Here is a 17,161-nt window from a genome sequence, read left to right as displayed (position 1 = left end):
AAACCCTATCTTGACACCACAGTGTAGTGACTTCTGGCACTAAGCCTTCACTTTTTATTAAATGAATTCATTAATTCCACAAATGATCCATCTACTTACTTGGAGCTGGTATAATCTTTCTAAATCCTGAATCATTGTTGGTGTGGGAAACCTTCATGTGCAGAAAATGGAAGAAGATATAAAATTTCCTTATTTAATCCATAATGAAAATGAGGGGGTTTAAATTTTAAGCTCTGCCTGAAATCACTTTATGAATTTTAGCATTGAGCTGAAAGAAAGCCCAAGTTATGTCTCCACAAACAGTTGTAAATTTTAGCCTTCCCATCTTCGAAATCTTTCCTTTACCAGCACAGTGGAAGAAAACTCATGCAGCTTTTTTATTCAGCTTTTATAATGTCAGATACTATTGCATTCCCTGCTATGCATTTCTGGGCAACAGTAATTGCTTGCTCATTTTCCAGCTTTCCAAATCCTCAGCTCTGAGAAACGTCTAATACCGCAAACCGCTTCCTTTCTGCTCCTGAGGAAGGGGGGGCAGAGGAAACTGAGGACAGAGCAGGAGAAATGTGCTGTGTTTCAGTTCTGCCAGGGTTACATTGCGTGGTCTGCCCTGTTTGAAGGTTACCAGGTGGCTTGGAGCTCTGAGTGGTGGCACACGTGATGGAAGCTGTATTTTGGCCCCCTCCCACAGACTCAGTAAGAAATGAGTTAGGAGTGAGTAAGGGGCTCACTCCCAAACTCCTTGAGTTTGTCCTGGTTTAACAGACAGACCTGTTAACAAGGTGAGTAAAGTCTGTTGGGCACTTCTGACACGAGAGGAGAGGAAAACCTTGGTCCATTCAAGAGAGTTCAAGAGAGACAGGGAACTGCTGGAGAGAGTCCAGCGTAGGGCAACAGAGATGATGGAGGGATTGGAGCATCTCCCTGGTGAGGAAAGGCTGAGAGAGCTGGGGCTCTTCAGCCTGGAGAAGAGAAGGCTGAGGGGAGACCTTATTAATGCTTCCAAGGATCTAAAGGGTGGGTTGAAGGAGGGTGGAGATGGACTCTTCGGTGGTTCCCAGTGACAGGACGAGAGGCAACGGGCACAAGCTGGACCATGGGAAGTTCCACTCCAATGTGAGGAAGAACTTCTTTGGGGTGAGGGTGGCAGAGCCCTGGGACAGGCTGCCCAGGGAGGGTGTGGAGTCCCCTTCTCTGGAGACCTTCAAGCCCAGCTCCTGAGTGATGTGCTCTGGGCAGCCCTGCTTTGGCAGGGGAGTTGGGCTGGATGGGCTCTAGAAGGTCCCTTCCAACTCTGACAATTCCCTGATTCTGTGTGTCTGTCAGGGTTTGTTGTACCAGATGAGGTATTGTGCTGCCTTTTTTCTCTTATTTCCACTGTGCCGGGTGGCTCAGATTTTAATCTCTGCTTGTGAGATGCTGCTGCACGTACATGTATGTGTGTGTAGCTCCCCTGTGTTGATACGTGAGCTTTTGTTTTCCTGTCTGTCTCTCTTTGCTTGAGCCACCAAACCCAGCGTGGCTGCCTTTGGTGTGGATGCTGACAGTGATCCTTTCTGCCTGGCTCAGAAGTCAGCCTGACAGGGCTACCCAGGAAGCCAATTACCCTCTGATGCCACCCCAGCCCCAGTGAGTGACAGGCCCATGGAGAGCTAACCCATGTTGTTATGACCAGAGAGGTGTCCCTGGAATTGCTGCTCTTTGCCTCTGCACACTACAAAAAGACTAGTGCTGTCTGCACTTTGAGATGGGCTTGCATCTGTCATAGCCTCTGGCTTTTCCTTGGGCTAAACCTGAAGATAATCCTTCTACCAAAGCTGCATTTGCCACTGACTGCTGGGAAGGGCATAAATTAGCCCAGCTAACACGGTTCAGTACATCCAGAAGTACATTCAGTACATACAGAAGACAGCAAAGATATTTGCTGTCTTCTCCCTTGACAAGTCATGCAAAAGGAGTTCCTTCCAGATGTTCGGTGCAGTTCAAATTGTGAATATCGAGTTCATTTTTGTACGCTTTTCTCTGCTGCCTAGAAACAGAAATTAGTCCTAATGATATGACTGCAAAATTGTCCATCTAACTTTTTAACTCCATGTCATCATCTACCTATCTGTGCACGTCTTCTCGCTGAAAGGGTTGCTCGCTCATTCTGGTTAAGCCTGGATCTAGAGGAGAAGCTGACCTACCATGGGGTTCCTCCTTGGGTTCTTCTAGTGCACGGGTTTGCTAGATCCTTCAGGGAAAGGAAAGATGCTTTCAAATTGGAACTGCGAGGTGGGCACACTGGATACAGCCCTAAATGCTAGTGTCTGACGTTGGATATTGTACTGTAATCCAGTTATTGACTAGAAGAAAGCTTTTATAAACTTTTGTCCAATACGTTTAAACAGGGTGGAGTTGGTATTAGTATTCCCTGGAAAACCTTTCAGTCTGGGTTGGAAAAGCAAGAATTTGCATATAAATAGAATATTATAGAAAGATTTCCATTTCTCGTATTTTTTGTTGAATTCTGTATTTTTTTGTTGCTTTCTAAACAAATAATTTTATGGCTTAGTGAGGGTTTCTGATATAATGTGGTTTGGATAGAAGATGTATAAATTACACATGAATCAACATTTTGACATTATTGCTGCGATGGTTAATCAGAAAACCTCAGATGATTTAAAACACATTAACTTCCTGCTTTTCTATGCTGTAACTATATAATCCACAAGAAAATACAATTACAAATATTTTGACTTGTGTGCCAGGGGCACAACAACATTATAGCTGATTCCTTTTGCTTTAAGTGGAAATGGTATGTGATAAATAATCGTCTAGGTACACTGGATATCTGCATGACTAATAATTATTGGAAGTGCTACTGGAAATGTGAATATGAAACCTATTTGTATGGTGTGCAAACATTGTGTGGTGTTAACCTTGCTGAATCTGGGTAGCTGAAGGTAAAAGGCTGAAAGGAAGAATCTCAGCAGTGTTTAATGTATGAGGAAGCACCTCTTTTCTGTTAGTCAGGTGAGATTAGAGAGTCAGGCTTCCCTTCTATAATGCAAAATTGTGACCTGGAGTGAAGAGGAAAACAAGAACTTGGAAGAGTAGGCTTGACTCTACAACTGGAAAATTTTAATTAAATCTACTACTAGGAAATTTTCAGGGCTCTCCAGCTGAAAAGGTGTTTGAAGGCCAGTGTTAAAAATTGGTTGTATGCATACCAAAAACCAAAGCTATGTGAAGAGAAGCTATACTGAAGTTGCAGCAGCTGAGACAAGAAAAACTTAAGGAGAAAGAAAACTATCGTTTTTCAACTGGAGAAGCTATTTCCATTGTGCATTGTATACTGAGTTTAGATAGGCACTAATAGCATGGGTTTGAATTTGCTTGTGGGTTCCATGAGGTCTAGCTCTCTGACCTGATCCACCTGAAAGCTCTGGAAAACAGCACATTAATAACAGTACCTCTGCAGAGTTTTATATTAAATCAGAACTACACAACTCTGTTTTTCTTATTTTCTTTTGTTAATAGGGAGGCTGACTAGTACTCAAATTGAATTTGCCATGGCTGGATATCCAAGCCTATTAGAGCTTCTTCTTTTGTAAGGAAAGGCTCAATCAGAATCAATTCCATCTTCATTTTCTGTGGCTTCCTTTAAAGTGATTTTTGTCTCCCTGTCTCAGAAAGTGGAGGATTGCAATAAAGGATTATACTCTGCCTTGTTAACGTAAACATAATTGTGTTTTTACTGTTCCAAAAGTAATGCAAAAGGTCTGTGCCTGTAGGATGCAGATGTGCATGAGATGTAAGAGCCTAGTAGCTGAGAAATGTTATATGCCTTCCACTGTTGTTACCACTGGTGTTCCCTGGACTCTTGTCACTCTTATTTAAACCTCAGTTGTGAAAGCAACTTAAATCTATTTAGATTGTGTGAATAAAAAAATTAGGGTCATAAATGATAAGACATCTCTTCTTTTTTTTTTTCCTTTTAAAATCTTCTTCTTAATATAGAGGCTTCAGAATCTTGATACTCGTTAGGTTTTTGATGATGACTGATATCATTGTTTACTGACCAAAACTCTCCCTTCTCTTATTACCCAGCATCTTCAAGACTTCAAAGCTGCCTTTGAGCCATGAGTTGTCTTTTTTTTTTTTCCTTTTCATTCTGCATCTGTCCTGTTAGCAATAAACTTAGGTCCTGGTCCCCAAGTGGAAATGACAGGAAGAGAAGGAAAACAAATCCATAATACATTATGAAGCTCTAATCAGATTGCTTATAAGTCCAACTTGCATGTTAAATTATTGTGTTTATGTAGCTGGAGAGCATGAGTGAAGCTGGAATTAGACAATATTTCCTCGGTGTTGATGCACACTAAACAAAGCAACCAGTAGACTCAGACTACTGACTTTACTGATACCGTTTTAATTTACCAGTATGATTATAAAAATAATTGCAAAATGAAAGTAAATTAGACAATTAAAAAAAAAAAAGAAAACCAAACTCAAAAACTAAGCCCAAAACAAAACAAAAAAAAACCCAGTCTCGAAGCAGTTATAGTTTTGATAAAGCTCTAGAAAAGTGATGCTATGCTCTTTGGGATCACTTGTAGTGGTGAAAAATAATTTTTGAATAGAAAGATACTCAGAAGGGAAAAGTCTAAATTCATGTTGTGGATAAAAGGTACATGTAAGCAAATTCCCGGTTATGTTATTTCCCTGCTATAATAGTCATTATTATCAATACTAACTCCATATTAGACACGACTCTTAGCAGCTGTTTATAGTATAATTGCAAGAAAAACATTCATCAAGATGGTGTTGTTATTTGAGACCTTATTTGAGATATTTTTTGTTCTGAGCATACAATTCAGGGGCAGTGCTGTGGTCATAACCTGCAATCATTCAGTATTTTATTATCGTTAACCTCTGACTCCCTTTGCAGTTCACACAAATTCTCATCCCCTGCTTGGTGAACATAGCATCATCCTAAGCATCATATTCATACATAATATTAAAATTATTTTAGCAATCTCAGCCAAGCTTTAAAAGAAAATGATTTCAAAATCATGATCCAAACTGGTAGGCATTGTCAGTGCAGGGTAGTTGTTACAAATCGTGTTATTTATGAGTTGTAAAGAAATTTATCCTATCATTATCATGGACATATCAAAAGTCAAGCATATCTGTTATTTCTTTCCTAAATTAAGGTCAGAAACATGGAATGGGTCCTAGTCCCATGAATCAGGTCCAGCAGAAAAAGAAGTCTCTATTGTGTTGAGCTATTCATAGGAAAAGATAATTTAAACTGGAATTTCTTCTTCTTATGAGAAGTATGATTGATTTTGCTGTGATGTTGAGCATTCAGTATATAAACACTCTAGTTGGAGAATCCTTTTAAAGGATTCAAAACGTTTATGTTTTGAAGTCTATCTCTTCATGGGTACAGTATTCATATCTTCCACCAACATTTGTTGGTTTTGCAACTTTACTAATAAAATGCTCATAGTAGAAATAAAGATTCATGAGATAGGCTATAAAAAGTTACTTAAGTTAAAGAGTATGATGGCATTCTCAGTTTCTTGATGAATAAATTTGTGCATTTGCTGTTTCATTTTGCTGGCTTTTGGGCTGTGGCAGATTTAGAAAGATAATACTGTATCTCACAAGCAATGTTTTGAATAGAGGTTTCAATGTGTATTTCTGGGCTTTCAAAAAAAAATCTTGTTGATTATGGTGCATTTATGAAATTAGTCAAATTGCAGAGTTCGCCTAAATATGTGCAATCATGAAATGTAATTAACATGTTTTTCAGAAATGCAATTCTGAAATTCTGATGTGCTGAAACGTTCCGCAACCTCTGTTTGACCTCATGTAAAAGGGGAAAAAAACAAAAACATTTGAATGAGTGGTAGATGATTTACCTATTTGCCTTTTTTGTTTCAAAATGGGGTTTCTTTCCCCTTTAGTTACATTGGTGTCCATAAAATTTTGAATGCTTCTTTTTTTCTTTTTAAGTGAGAGCTAGATCTTCATTCTAAATAAAGCCTTACGCAGACCTGCTAAATCAGACCTGTCTTACTTGTCAAGCTCTGCTGTTTCATTTTGGTTTTATTTACTTAGACTTTTTCCCTTTTCTGTTTGAGGACAGGCTTGGCAAAGCAGAGAACCTGTGCCCCCACTGTCCTCAGGTGGCTTCTTCCCTTTCAGCACATCTTTCTTGTATAGCCGAATCCACACTTCCAATCTATAAGAGCTGCTTGCATAATTCACAATATTGAAGTAGACAAACTTCTCTACATGTTCAGCTGTTCTCCATTTTCAGCATTGATTTATGTTAATGACATCAGCGTTAAGCAGTTCTGTGTATTTTGTAGTAAAGGACACACATCTTCCTGCCCAAAACCTCAGGCTAGCGGAGCCACCTCAAAATTCAGGTCCTGATGTGCGAGAAGATACAGGTCTCAGTTGTGTGTCCTGCATCAGATTAGCCTAATACAGTTTAAAAGCTTTTCTAGTACTTATTAAAATGTAGGCTAAGGTAGTCAAAAAACTATTATCCTAAACATGGTAGTTTAGGCAATAGATGCCAAATCTTTTAGAAGTCTTTTTCCTGTGAGCATGTAAACCTGTAGAGAAGGAAATTTGAAGCACCTGTGCTAATGTGAGCAGAAGTGAGCCTGTTTGTAGTTTTCACCCATTCCCCTTCCTCAGTCTCCTCTCTAAATATTCAGCATTTGTCTTTCCAGCTTGTGTGAATGAGGCCCCTATTCCCTGGAAGCCTTTGGTGGTAATTCTGATCAATCACATCAACTACAAAGGGTTGAACTGGCCAAGCGCGACAAGATTTTCCTGAACTTGCCAACAATCAGTCATTAACTCCAAATCATCTCAGAGCACTGAAAGCTTTTTATAGATTTGTTTCCCTCGCCCACATACCACTGCCTTTCTAGCTTTATTCAGCACAGAGTTGAAATCTTAAATTTTAACCTAGCTAACAGGGGAAAGGAGCTCCAGTCATAATGGTTTTTGTTGCCAATTTTATGAAAACTTCAAGGACAAAAGATTAAAGATCAGATCAAAACACCAGCTGAGTTGCATGTTCATTAGAAAGTCCCGTAGTCTTTTTTTACTGCTTCCAAAATACTACAGTACAATATCAGCTCTATAGACCTTCACAGTGAGGTGTTTCCATGCCATTGACAGGACTATATATAACACGGAGATTTGCGCATAAAAATATCAGTTGAAAACGGTAATTCCAATTTTAACTAATTTGAAGGCTTATTATAGTTCCGAGTCTCTGTTCATACAGGTTGAACAAGTTGCTACTCATCTGTGTTTGCCAATATTATGATTTTATAATTAATCAGATATTACAGCGTTTGGCTGCTTTCCAATTGATTTGAATGACATGTTCTCATTCAGTGTTAATTAGGTGCAAGCTCCGAGATCTAAAAGATAAGAGTATAATACTTTGGTACATTTCCTCTCAGATGCCTTTTATGTGATTTATTAGCTACACAGAGACTTCAACCAGAAACATGAAATAGTTCTAACTTGTAAAGTATTGGAATTTTAGGTCTCTGAATGCTTTTTCTTCATGAGCTGCCTGTGTTTAGAACTTGAAAATTAATTTATCTTTCAATTATCTGAGAATTTATATGAATTACTTATTTCAATGATATTTGCATAAAAGGAAGAGAAAAAAAGAAACCTGTTCAGCTCGCTTTAAAAAAAGTTTTCTTTGTCACTTTCTCAGCATTAGAGATGTGTCTGTGTAAACCAGAGACCGCTGGATCAGAGCTGGTCTGGCCAGCCCCCATCATCTCTCCATCCCCAGTAGCTTAAGGAAAAGGTGTAGGGAAGGAGGAAGCCTACAGTAAATATCTGTCTTTATTCCCTGAAAGCACATCCAGACTTTATCTCATGCTTTAGCTTCAGTATCCCACCTCTGCCAATCCAGGACAGTCAATTAGTCTAGTGGTAACATTGGTAGACGCTTTCATGGATAATGGTGAAAAATACCCAAAGAATAGTTTTAAACTGAAAACTTCATCAATCCATGCTTTTAATCCTACCAGTAAATTTCTTTGCAGCACTATGTTATTATTATTTTTAAAAGCAGTTTATGTTACAACACCTTAATGCTTAGAAACCATATGCATTTCTATTCAGCATGTGGGAAAACAAAGTGTAATTGCTTTCCTTTAGAGACAAGGCTCAGCCTGAGGTGAACAGGATTTAAGATTTCAGTGAGTGCCTCACTGTGTTGATTGTTGGCCATAAAAAGAGTAGAGTAGGCTGCAGTGGGGGTGCAAAATGAGGGTAAGTTTGCTTTTTGCCTCTCTGAGTGTGGGGTTTGAGTCACCAAGGGCAGGCAGGGAAGATGCTCGAGAAGAAGGGAGTGAGGTCCTGGGATCCCCATGAGGCAGGATGTGTCTCCCAGAAGGTGCTGAGCTGCCTTGGTGCCCCAGACCCGGCTGCAATGAGGGGGGCAAACGTTGCCTCCACAGCTCCAGCTTCAGGCTTTGCATATCACAGGCAGAAAGTGCCCATCCGTGATTGTATCTGAGACGTTTGCTGTGTCTGTCAGCTTTCTGGTGCCCTGATCCCCATAACTGCGTGGCGAGTGCCTTCAAGCTAAAGCAGGGAGGGCAGCTTTGGATAGATTTTGATAAAGACTGCGTAGGAATAAGTTAGTTTGTCTGCTGAGCTGTCCCTCTGCATCTGGCAGCCGATGGCTTGATAAAGCAGTCGGCGCGGTGGCAATTTGCTGAAGACAAGTGTCCTAAGGCTTTGTAAGAAATGCAAGGAAACAGGTATCAAAAAGCCACCAATTGAAATAAAAGAAGTCCGATGACTTCGGTTTTGAGGAAAGTTATGGCCTGAGATTGCTTATTTTGCACCTCTGTTAAATTCTGATTTCTCTAGGTGACAAAGCACCTTCAGCTTACATTAATTTCAGTGTGGTTGAGAGTGATCAAATAGCGTAGGAAATAAGTTTAGTAGATTTGGGGGAATTTGATAGAAAAATAGAATCACACAGAGCCTAAATCGTATTAGAGACTGTTTCTGTACTCTAACTCTTTCTGATCTGTCAGGAGCAATGTCTGGCAGATTCTCCTATATCCATGGCTCATATACCTGTTCCTGCTATGATGCATAATATATTACTTCTTATTTAAGCCTCTGATAGGTAATTTCCTACTTTCCAATTCTTCTGTACCTAGACAACATATGCGGTGCTCAATAAGGACCTTGAAAGTGGTGCCTTCCTTTGCTTCTGCCAAACAGAAGAAATGGAAATATTTCTACAAATAATTTATTTACCAGTCTTTCCTTTCTCTCTGTGTTTTTCTTTTACTTTCCCACTTCTCTCCAAAGTTCATTTGGAACCTCACAGTTCTGTTTTTTTGAACAAGATCCTCTTCTTCCATGGAAAGCACAAAGAACCCCTCTACCACTCCTTTTAGACCCAAAGACAGTACAAAAAGCACATGCTTTTAGTGCAAAATATGCAAAATTAGTCTACCCCCTGTTGATGGTGTTAACTGACACAAATTAACAAAAAATACTTTGATTGGCTTTTCAATTGGGCAAACTGGAAACTACTGAAGAATTTATGGTTTTGCCCTGGTGATAGTTTTACTAGCATGAAAAAGTTGTGAATAAGCATGAATAAAGTCCAAAGGAATATGTTAAACACACCACCCAACTGCTCACCGTTTGCAGGGGACAGAGTGGGGGTCTGTAGACTTCACGCATCATTTGCATTTATCACTTATACAATGGGGCAGTTTTATTTTTACACTGGAATAGATGTTTCATGCCTCTCACAATGTTTATTTGGCTGTCTTTCACCATGGCTTCCAAGCTCTTTCTACATAAAATCAGTAGCAAAAGCTAAGTCCGTACAAGTGTTTCTCTGCCTCTTCTACTTTTTGTTTTGTTATCTCACTAAGTGATTTTTTCTTAGACTTATTTTATTTTGAAAGGTGACACCTATGGGTAGGCAAGCATTAAAGTTACAAAAGTTACAGGGAAAAATTTTCCCAGACATAAAATAAGCAGGAAAATAAAACATTTGGGATGTTTAGAGGATTGTACAAAGCCTAGTCCAAATTCTTGAGTCTTGCAGAAGTATCATATGTTATCCATTCTTTTAAGCTTTTATGTTGTTGTAGAAGCTTTATCAGACATATAATTAGCTATGCTATATAGTGGTTCAAAACATTTATTAAAAGATTACTATTCTTAAGTTTTCAGTTACGATTAGTAAACCAAAGTTCCACTCACTTATCTCTGCCTCTTCTACTTTTTGTTTTGTTATATCACTCAGTGATTTTTTTCTTAGATTTATTTTATTTTGAAAGGTGACACCTATGGGTAGGCAAGCATTAAAGTTACAAAAGTTACAGGGAAAAATTTTCCCAGACATAAAATAAGCAGGAAAATAAAACATTTGGGATGTTTAGAGGATTGTACAAAGCCTAGTCCAAATTCTTGAGTCTTGCAGAAGTATCATATGTTATCCATTCTTTTAAGCTTTTATGTTGTTGTAGAAGCTTTATCAGACATATAATTAGCTATGCTATACAGTGGTTCAAAACATTTATTAAAAGATTACTATTCTTAAGTTTTCAGTTACGATTAGTAAACCAAAGTTCCACTCACTTATTTTTTGTTCTTTTTTTTTTTTTTTTTTTTTTTTTTTTTGGTTAAACAGGTGTGTTTTATGAAGTTGTTCAGAGCTTCCCTCACGTGGAAGGCAATGTGCTAGTGGATTCACATGTAAGCAGCCACAGGTGGAGAAGACACTCAGAGTCTCTCAAATCAGTTGATACCAACAGAGCCAGCATGGGGCAGGATTCTGCTGAGCCAGGGGGTTTCACAGACCTGCTGCTTGAAGAGGGACATGACAACACCACACAGATTGAGGTAGAAATTGATTTTATTTATTCTTTTATTCAATTTGTTATCTTTGATTTTGGACAAGTAAAAAAGATGAAGACATTTACTTCAGTGTATTGAAACATTGATGGGGAAGAGAACCTTGTGGTCTTTGTATCTGGGACCCTGTCAGCACTTGGAAGTCAGCTCTTTCTCTTGTTCTGGGGCTGGAGCCCATCCTGTCTGACTTTTGAAGACAGTCTTTTGAGGATGTTTGCCTCTCTGCTGGAAAACAGTAATTGGAAGTCCCATGTTATATTACTTATTGCTGGAGAACTGGAAAATGAAGTAGTATTAAAAAAAGCAAAACAACAGCAACAACAACAAAAAAACCCAAACCCAAAACTATTTCTTAAAAGTCTGGGTAAACATTTCCATTTGTGAAATTTTGCCTGGTACTTATGGAGAGTGATATCCAGATGTGAAGGGGAAAAAACCCTAGAGAAATAAAAAATTGGAAAAAAAAATCCAGGTTGGTCATTAAAAGAATTTGCCTATACTATTTGATTGTTGAACTTCCAAAGAAGAATAACATAGATCAAATCCAACTCAATGAAATCCTATTACATTCTCTCTGTTTTATGGTTTCATTCAATCTCTTACTGCTTGTTCAAAAACCTTTAGCTGCCAGGTGGCACTCATATGGACATAATGTAAATCCAAGTGAACACCAGTTCTGTCTTTAAAGCCACCCTCAGTTCCAAGTAGTGTAGGGAAAGCAAAAATTGACTATAGTGTTATGTTGTGATTGACTGGTTCAATATGTCTCCACTTGATCTGTGGGAATTCTTCTTTTCTGCTGTTTTATCTTAGTGGTTCTACACGAGCACACTGGCTGAATTGATTTTGTCTTTATAAACAGATAGCAAGGTTTAATATTATAATCATTGTATTTTTACTGGGTTTTTGTTTGGGTTTTTTTAAGTATTAGGTTTGAGTTTTTCTTAATAATAAAATCTACATCCTATTTTTTCTATAAAATGCATCTTGAAATAAGCTGCACTTAGCATTTTGAGTCTTTAATCCTGCTTCCAAAGCAACATTGCTATTTATTTTTAGTTCTGAGGAGCTCACTTTCAGACAAACAAAACAGCTTTCAGATTTTGTATTGTTATCTTACACAATAACAAATGCAAAGTAATACAAAACTCATCTGTAGAGATAATGGTGTTTCTACAGCATGAGTTAAAAAATAATAATGCTTTCTAAGAGGTGTGTTTTTTGTTTGTTGGTTTTTAAGCTTCCCAGCTTGCACAGTGCTAATTATGTTTCCTCTTGCATAAACATGGGAGTTGCTAGTTGGTAAACTATATTTTTGAATTGCAGGTTGATTTTATGATTTGTTTCTTGCCCCTTGTAAGCTTCATCTGGCCATACTTGTAGAAATTCACTCAGGCATGACACAGATTAATCCTTCTAATTATTTTAGCAGGGGAAGATGTCTCAAATACAGGAAAGTTCATGTAGCTGATCTTTCCATGGCTTAACAGTAGATCCTCAGTGTCTCCATTGAGTTGAGTTCCAAGCTCTTACGCAGCAAAATGGGTCAGAGCTCCCCCTCTAGCAGTCACATATGGCAACACTGAGGAAAAAATGCTTGCAAATGGACATACATAGAATGGTATCTTTCCAGGGCCATCTTTCCTGATGTATTAATGGCATTATAGCTTTTTAACCTGAAAAGTACATCACCCTTACTGAGTTTATTGAATTCAGGTTTTGTGTTCAGTCGCAACCCTCTCTTTTTCTAAAGTCTTCCCAGCACAATAAGATAACAGAGTTGTGGTTTTACACATTATTGGATTTTGTTGTAAATCCCTACAACACCACACAGGCATTTTACCAAAAAAATCTTGATGCCCAGCTTTGTAGAGGGCGTGAAGAGTACAACAGATATTAACAGCAGAAGAATCCATATGTTGCAAAGTCTTCTGCAGGTTGGAGAGCATATTGATTTTTGAAACCCTTCTGCTGTGTGTGTTGCAGTTCTTGCTGAAGAAAATGTGGAGAATGAGTATGACCTGCCACTCATATTTAATGATGCTACAGAATTAAAACATCTCTCCATCAGAGATACTGTTTCTTTCTAAAGTATTTGCTTGGGTTTGCCATGCAAAGATGGGAGACTTCTTTTACTGGAAGGCTAACAAAGTTGAACATAGCTTTAATTTTCACTTGTTTTCTGCTCTTTGTTATAATGATAAGTTTACTTGCTATTCCACTTTGAAAAACCAAACCAAACTCACACCCCTTCCCCAAAAAAACCCCAAAACCAACCAAGGACAAAAGGGAAGGCAGTATGCAGAAATAACTCTAAATATTTCCTGTGTTATCAAATCTGTACAGTCATAATGTGGAAAAATAATAAAATCAACTTGTGTGGAGCAAAGCTTAGTTCCCCTGGCTTTTCTTGATATTTTAAAGTAATGGAACCTTTCATTTATGTTTTCCCATTGGAGTTACTGGGAGTTGTTCTGTAACTTCACAGCAGCACCATCCTGGGTATCCAATCAGCCCTAATCCATGGGCTCTTTACGATCAACTTGAGTGCAATGTGAAGTTCAGGCCTTTGTGAACAGTTATAGGAAGTGCATTGTAGGTCAGTTTTTCACATCTTTGCAGTATCTAGGGTGGATATACTCCTATTTGTAGGAAGGATGATAATGTCCAAATTCTCTTTAGACATGCTGTCTCTCTGGTCCAACAGCTGGAGCAGCAGCCACTAGGGACTCCAGGACATTTGCTGTCTCTTTTCACAGCTCTGTTTTGTCTCCTCCATTTCTTTGGCACTGTGATTCTGGACAGAACTCATGCAAAAGAGTGGGCATATTCAGGTGCTTTTTTGAAAAAAGATATTCTCTTGAACTGGACTCTGGAAGTTGAATGGCATTGCAGAGACTAGCAGAAGCAATGGCTGTAGCCATTTCATGTGGAAGACCTTCAGAAATGAGCAGGGCTGTGGGAAGGAGAAGACAAGACCTCCAAGTCCCGCTGTGTTGCTGGAGAATAGGAAATCTGTGTTCCACAGGTGCAGTGTTGTGGCAGCACAAACCCACAAAACTGGAAACACCAAGCAAAAGGCGAAGGACAAGAAGAACAGGTTTCTGCTCCAAGCTAGATCTTCTATGCATGTAGCATTTGTGGTATTTCTGGAGACTGGTAGCAAGCTGAAGACTATAAGGTGAAACTAATGTATAACAAATGGTAATCATAAACACTTTATTATAAAGTGTGAGAATCTTTAAAATAGTCCTCTCTTCTCCTTGTTTAGTAGGTTTATTTTAACGTAGCAGTTAGGGACCGGAATGTTATAAATACAAATAGGTTCCCTGGGATGGAGATTGGTCCCATTTGCTTTATCTGCAATTGGTACGTTAGAGCCCAAATACAGTGGAGGGAGAACGTGTAAGTCTATGGCCATACTCTGTAAGTGGTTTATTAAAGTTTCATTCTCACTACGTAACGTGGCCAGAGAGAGTGAGCAAGCTCTGATAAGGGACAGGCCTAAAAAGGGTGAGATCCCATCTTGTACAGGTGGGCACAAGTGTTACAGTCCTAGAGAAATCCCCAAAGCAGATAGCCTTGGCATGGGTGGAGAAATACGTTCTCAGCAGTCCAAATTAACTGCAAGGTCAACCCCAAAGTAGTGATGTAGTGCAACTGAATTGGCTTCTTGGCTGCATGGCAAATGACAGAATCAAAGAGTGTCTCTCTGAAGACAGGAGCATCCATGGCTAAGGCATAGCTTAGGGGAGTTGCTAGTTGGTAAACTATATTTTTGAATTGCAGGTTGATTTTATGATTTGTTTCTTGCCCCTTGTAAGCTTCATCTGGCCATACTTGTAGAAATTCACTCAGGCATGACACAGATTAATCCTTCTAATTATTTTAGCAGGGGAAGATGTCTCAAATACAGGAAAGTTCATGTAGCTGATCTTCCCATGGCTTAACAGTAGATCCTCAGTGTCTCCATTGAGTTGAGTTCCAAGCTCTTATGAAGCAAAATGGGTTAGAGCTCCCCCTCTAACATTCACATGTGGCAACACTGAGGAAAAAATGCTTGCAAATGGACATACATAGAATGGTATCTTTCCAGGGCCATCTTTCCTGATGTATTAATGGCATTATAGCTTTTTAACCTGAAAAGTACATCACCCTTACTGAGTTTATTGAATTCAGGTTTTGTGTTCAGTCGCAACCCTCTCTTTTTCTAAAGTCTTCCCAGCACAATAAGATAACAGAGTTGTGGTTTTACACATTATTGGATTTTGTTGTAAATCCCTACAACACCACACAGGCATTTTACCAAAAAAATCTTGATGCCCAGCTTTGTAGAGGGCGTAAAGAGTACAACAGATATTAACAGCAGAAGAATCCATATGTTGCAAAGTCTTCTGCAGGTTGGAGAGCATATTGATTTTTGAAACCCTTCTGCTGTGTGTGTTGCAGTTTTTGCTGAAGAAAATGTGGAGAATGAGTATGACCTGCCACTCATATTTAATGATGCTACAGAATTAAAACATCTCTCCATCAGAGATACTGTTTCTTTCTAAAGTATTTGCTTGGGTTTGCCATGCAAAGATGGGAGACTTCTTTTACTGGAAGGCTAACAAAGTTGAACATAGCTTTAATTTTCACTTGTTTTCTGCTCTTTGTTATAATGATAAGTTTACTTGCTATTCCACTTTGAAAAACCAAACCAAACTCACACCCCTTCCCCAAAAAAACCCCAAAACCAACCAAGGACAAAAGGGAAGGCAGTATGCAGAAATAACTCTAAATATTTCCTGTGTTATCAAATCTGTACAGTCATAATGTGGAAAAATAATAAAATCAACTTGTGTGGAGCAAAGCTTAGTTCCCCTGGCTTTTCTTGATATTTTAAAGTAATGGAACCTTTCATTTATGTTTTCCCATTGGAGTTACTGGGAGTTGTTCTGTAACTTCACAGCAGCACCATCCTGGGTATCCAATCAGCCCTAATCCATGGGCTCTTTACGATCAACTTGAGTGCAATGTGAAGTTCAGGCCTTTGTGAACAGTTATAGGAAGTGCATTGTAGGTCAGTTTTTCACATCTTTGCAGTATCTAGGGTGGATATACTCCTATTTGTAGGAAGGATGATAATGTCCAAATTCTCTTTAGACATGCTGTCTCTCTGGTCCAACAGCTGGAGCAGCAGCCACTAGGGACTCCAGGACATTTGCTGTCTCTTTTCACAGCTCTGTTTTGTCTCCTCCATTTCTTTGGCACTGTGATTCTGGACAGAACTCATGCAAAAGAGTGGGCATATTCAGGTGCTTTTTTGAAAAAAGATATTCTCTTGAACTGGACTCTGGAAGTTGAATGGCATTGCAGAGACTAGCAGAAGCAATGGCTGTAGCCATTTCATGTGGAAGACCTTCAGAAATGAGCAGGGCTGTGGGAAGGAGAAGACAAGACCTCCAAGTCCCGCTGTGTTGCTGGAGAATAGGAAATCTGTGTTCCACAGGTGCAGTGTTGTGGCAGCACAAACCCACAAAACTGGAAACACCAAGCAAAAGGCGAAGGACAAGAAGAACAGGTTTCTGCTCCAAGCTAGATCTTCTATGCATGTAGCATTTGTGGTATTTCTGGAGACTGGTAGCAAGCTGAAGGCTATAAGGTGAAACTAATGTATAACAAATGGTAATCATAAACACTTTATTATAAAGTGTGAGAATCTTTAAAATAGTCCTCTCTTCTCCTTGTTTAGTAGGTTTATTATAATGCAGCAGTTAGGGACCAGAATGTTCTAAATACAAATAGGTTCCCTGGGATGGAGATTGGTCCCATTTGCTTTATCTGCAATTGGTACTTTAGAGCCCAAATACAGTGGAGGGAGAACGTGTAAGTCTATGGCCATACTCTGTAAGTGGTTTATTAAAGTTTCATTCTCACTACGTAACGTGGCCAGAGAGAGTGAGCAAGCTCTGATAAGGGACAGGCCTAAAAAGGGTGAGATCCCATCTTGTACAGGTGGGCACAAGTGTTACAGTCCTAGAGAAATCCCCAAAGCAGATAGCCTTGGAACAGGTGGAGAAATACGTTCTCAGCAGCCCAAATTAACTGCAAGGTCAACCCCAAAGTAGTGATGTAGTGCAACTGAATTGGCTTCTTGGCTGCATGGCAAATGACAGAATCAAAGAGTGTCTCTCTGAAGACAGGAGCATCCATGGCTAAGGCATAGCTTAGAGAAACT

General features: G+C 39.1%; 1 protein-coding gene across 1 annotated transcript in view; it reads left to right on the top strand.

The window, feature by feature from the left end:
* The window catches only part of PLXDC2 (plexin domain containing 2), a 378,234-nt gene that overhangs the window by 193,710 nt on the left and 167,363 nt on the right, over positions 1–17,161 (top strand). Inside the window, exon 2 of the mRNA XM_014946652.1 lies at positions 10,718–10,929. Coding sequence (XP_014802138.1) covers positions 10,849–10,929 — 81 coding nt within the window. The 5' untranslated portion in view covers positions 10,718–10,848. The remainder of the gene's footprint in view (positions 1–10,717; positions 10,930–17,161) is intronic.

This window comes from Calidris pugnax, unplaced genomic scaffold (genome assembly GCF_001431845.1).
Source record: "Calidris pugnax isolate Ruff unplaced genomic scaffold, ASM143184v1 scaffold19, whole genome shotgun sequence".
NCBI classification, from domain to species: domain Eukaryota; kingdom Metazoa; phylum Chordata; class Aves; order Charadriiformes; family Scolopacidae; genus Calidris; species Calidris pugnax.
This window is presented reverse-complemented; position numbering and strand designations above follow the sequence as displayed.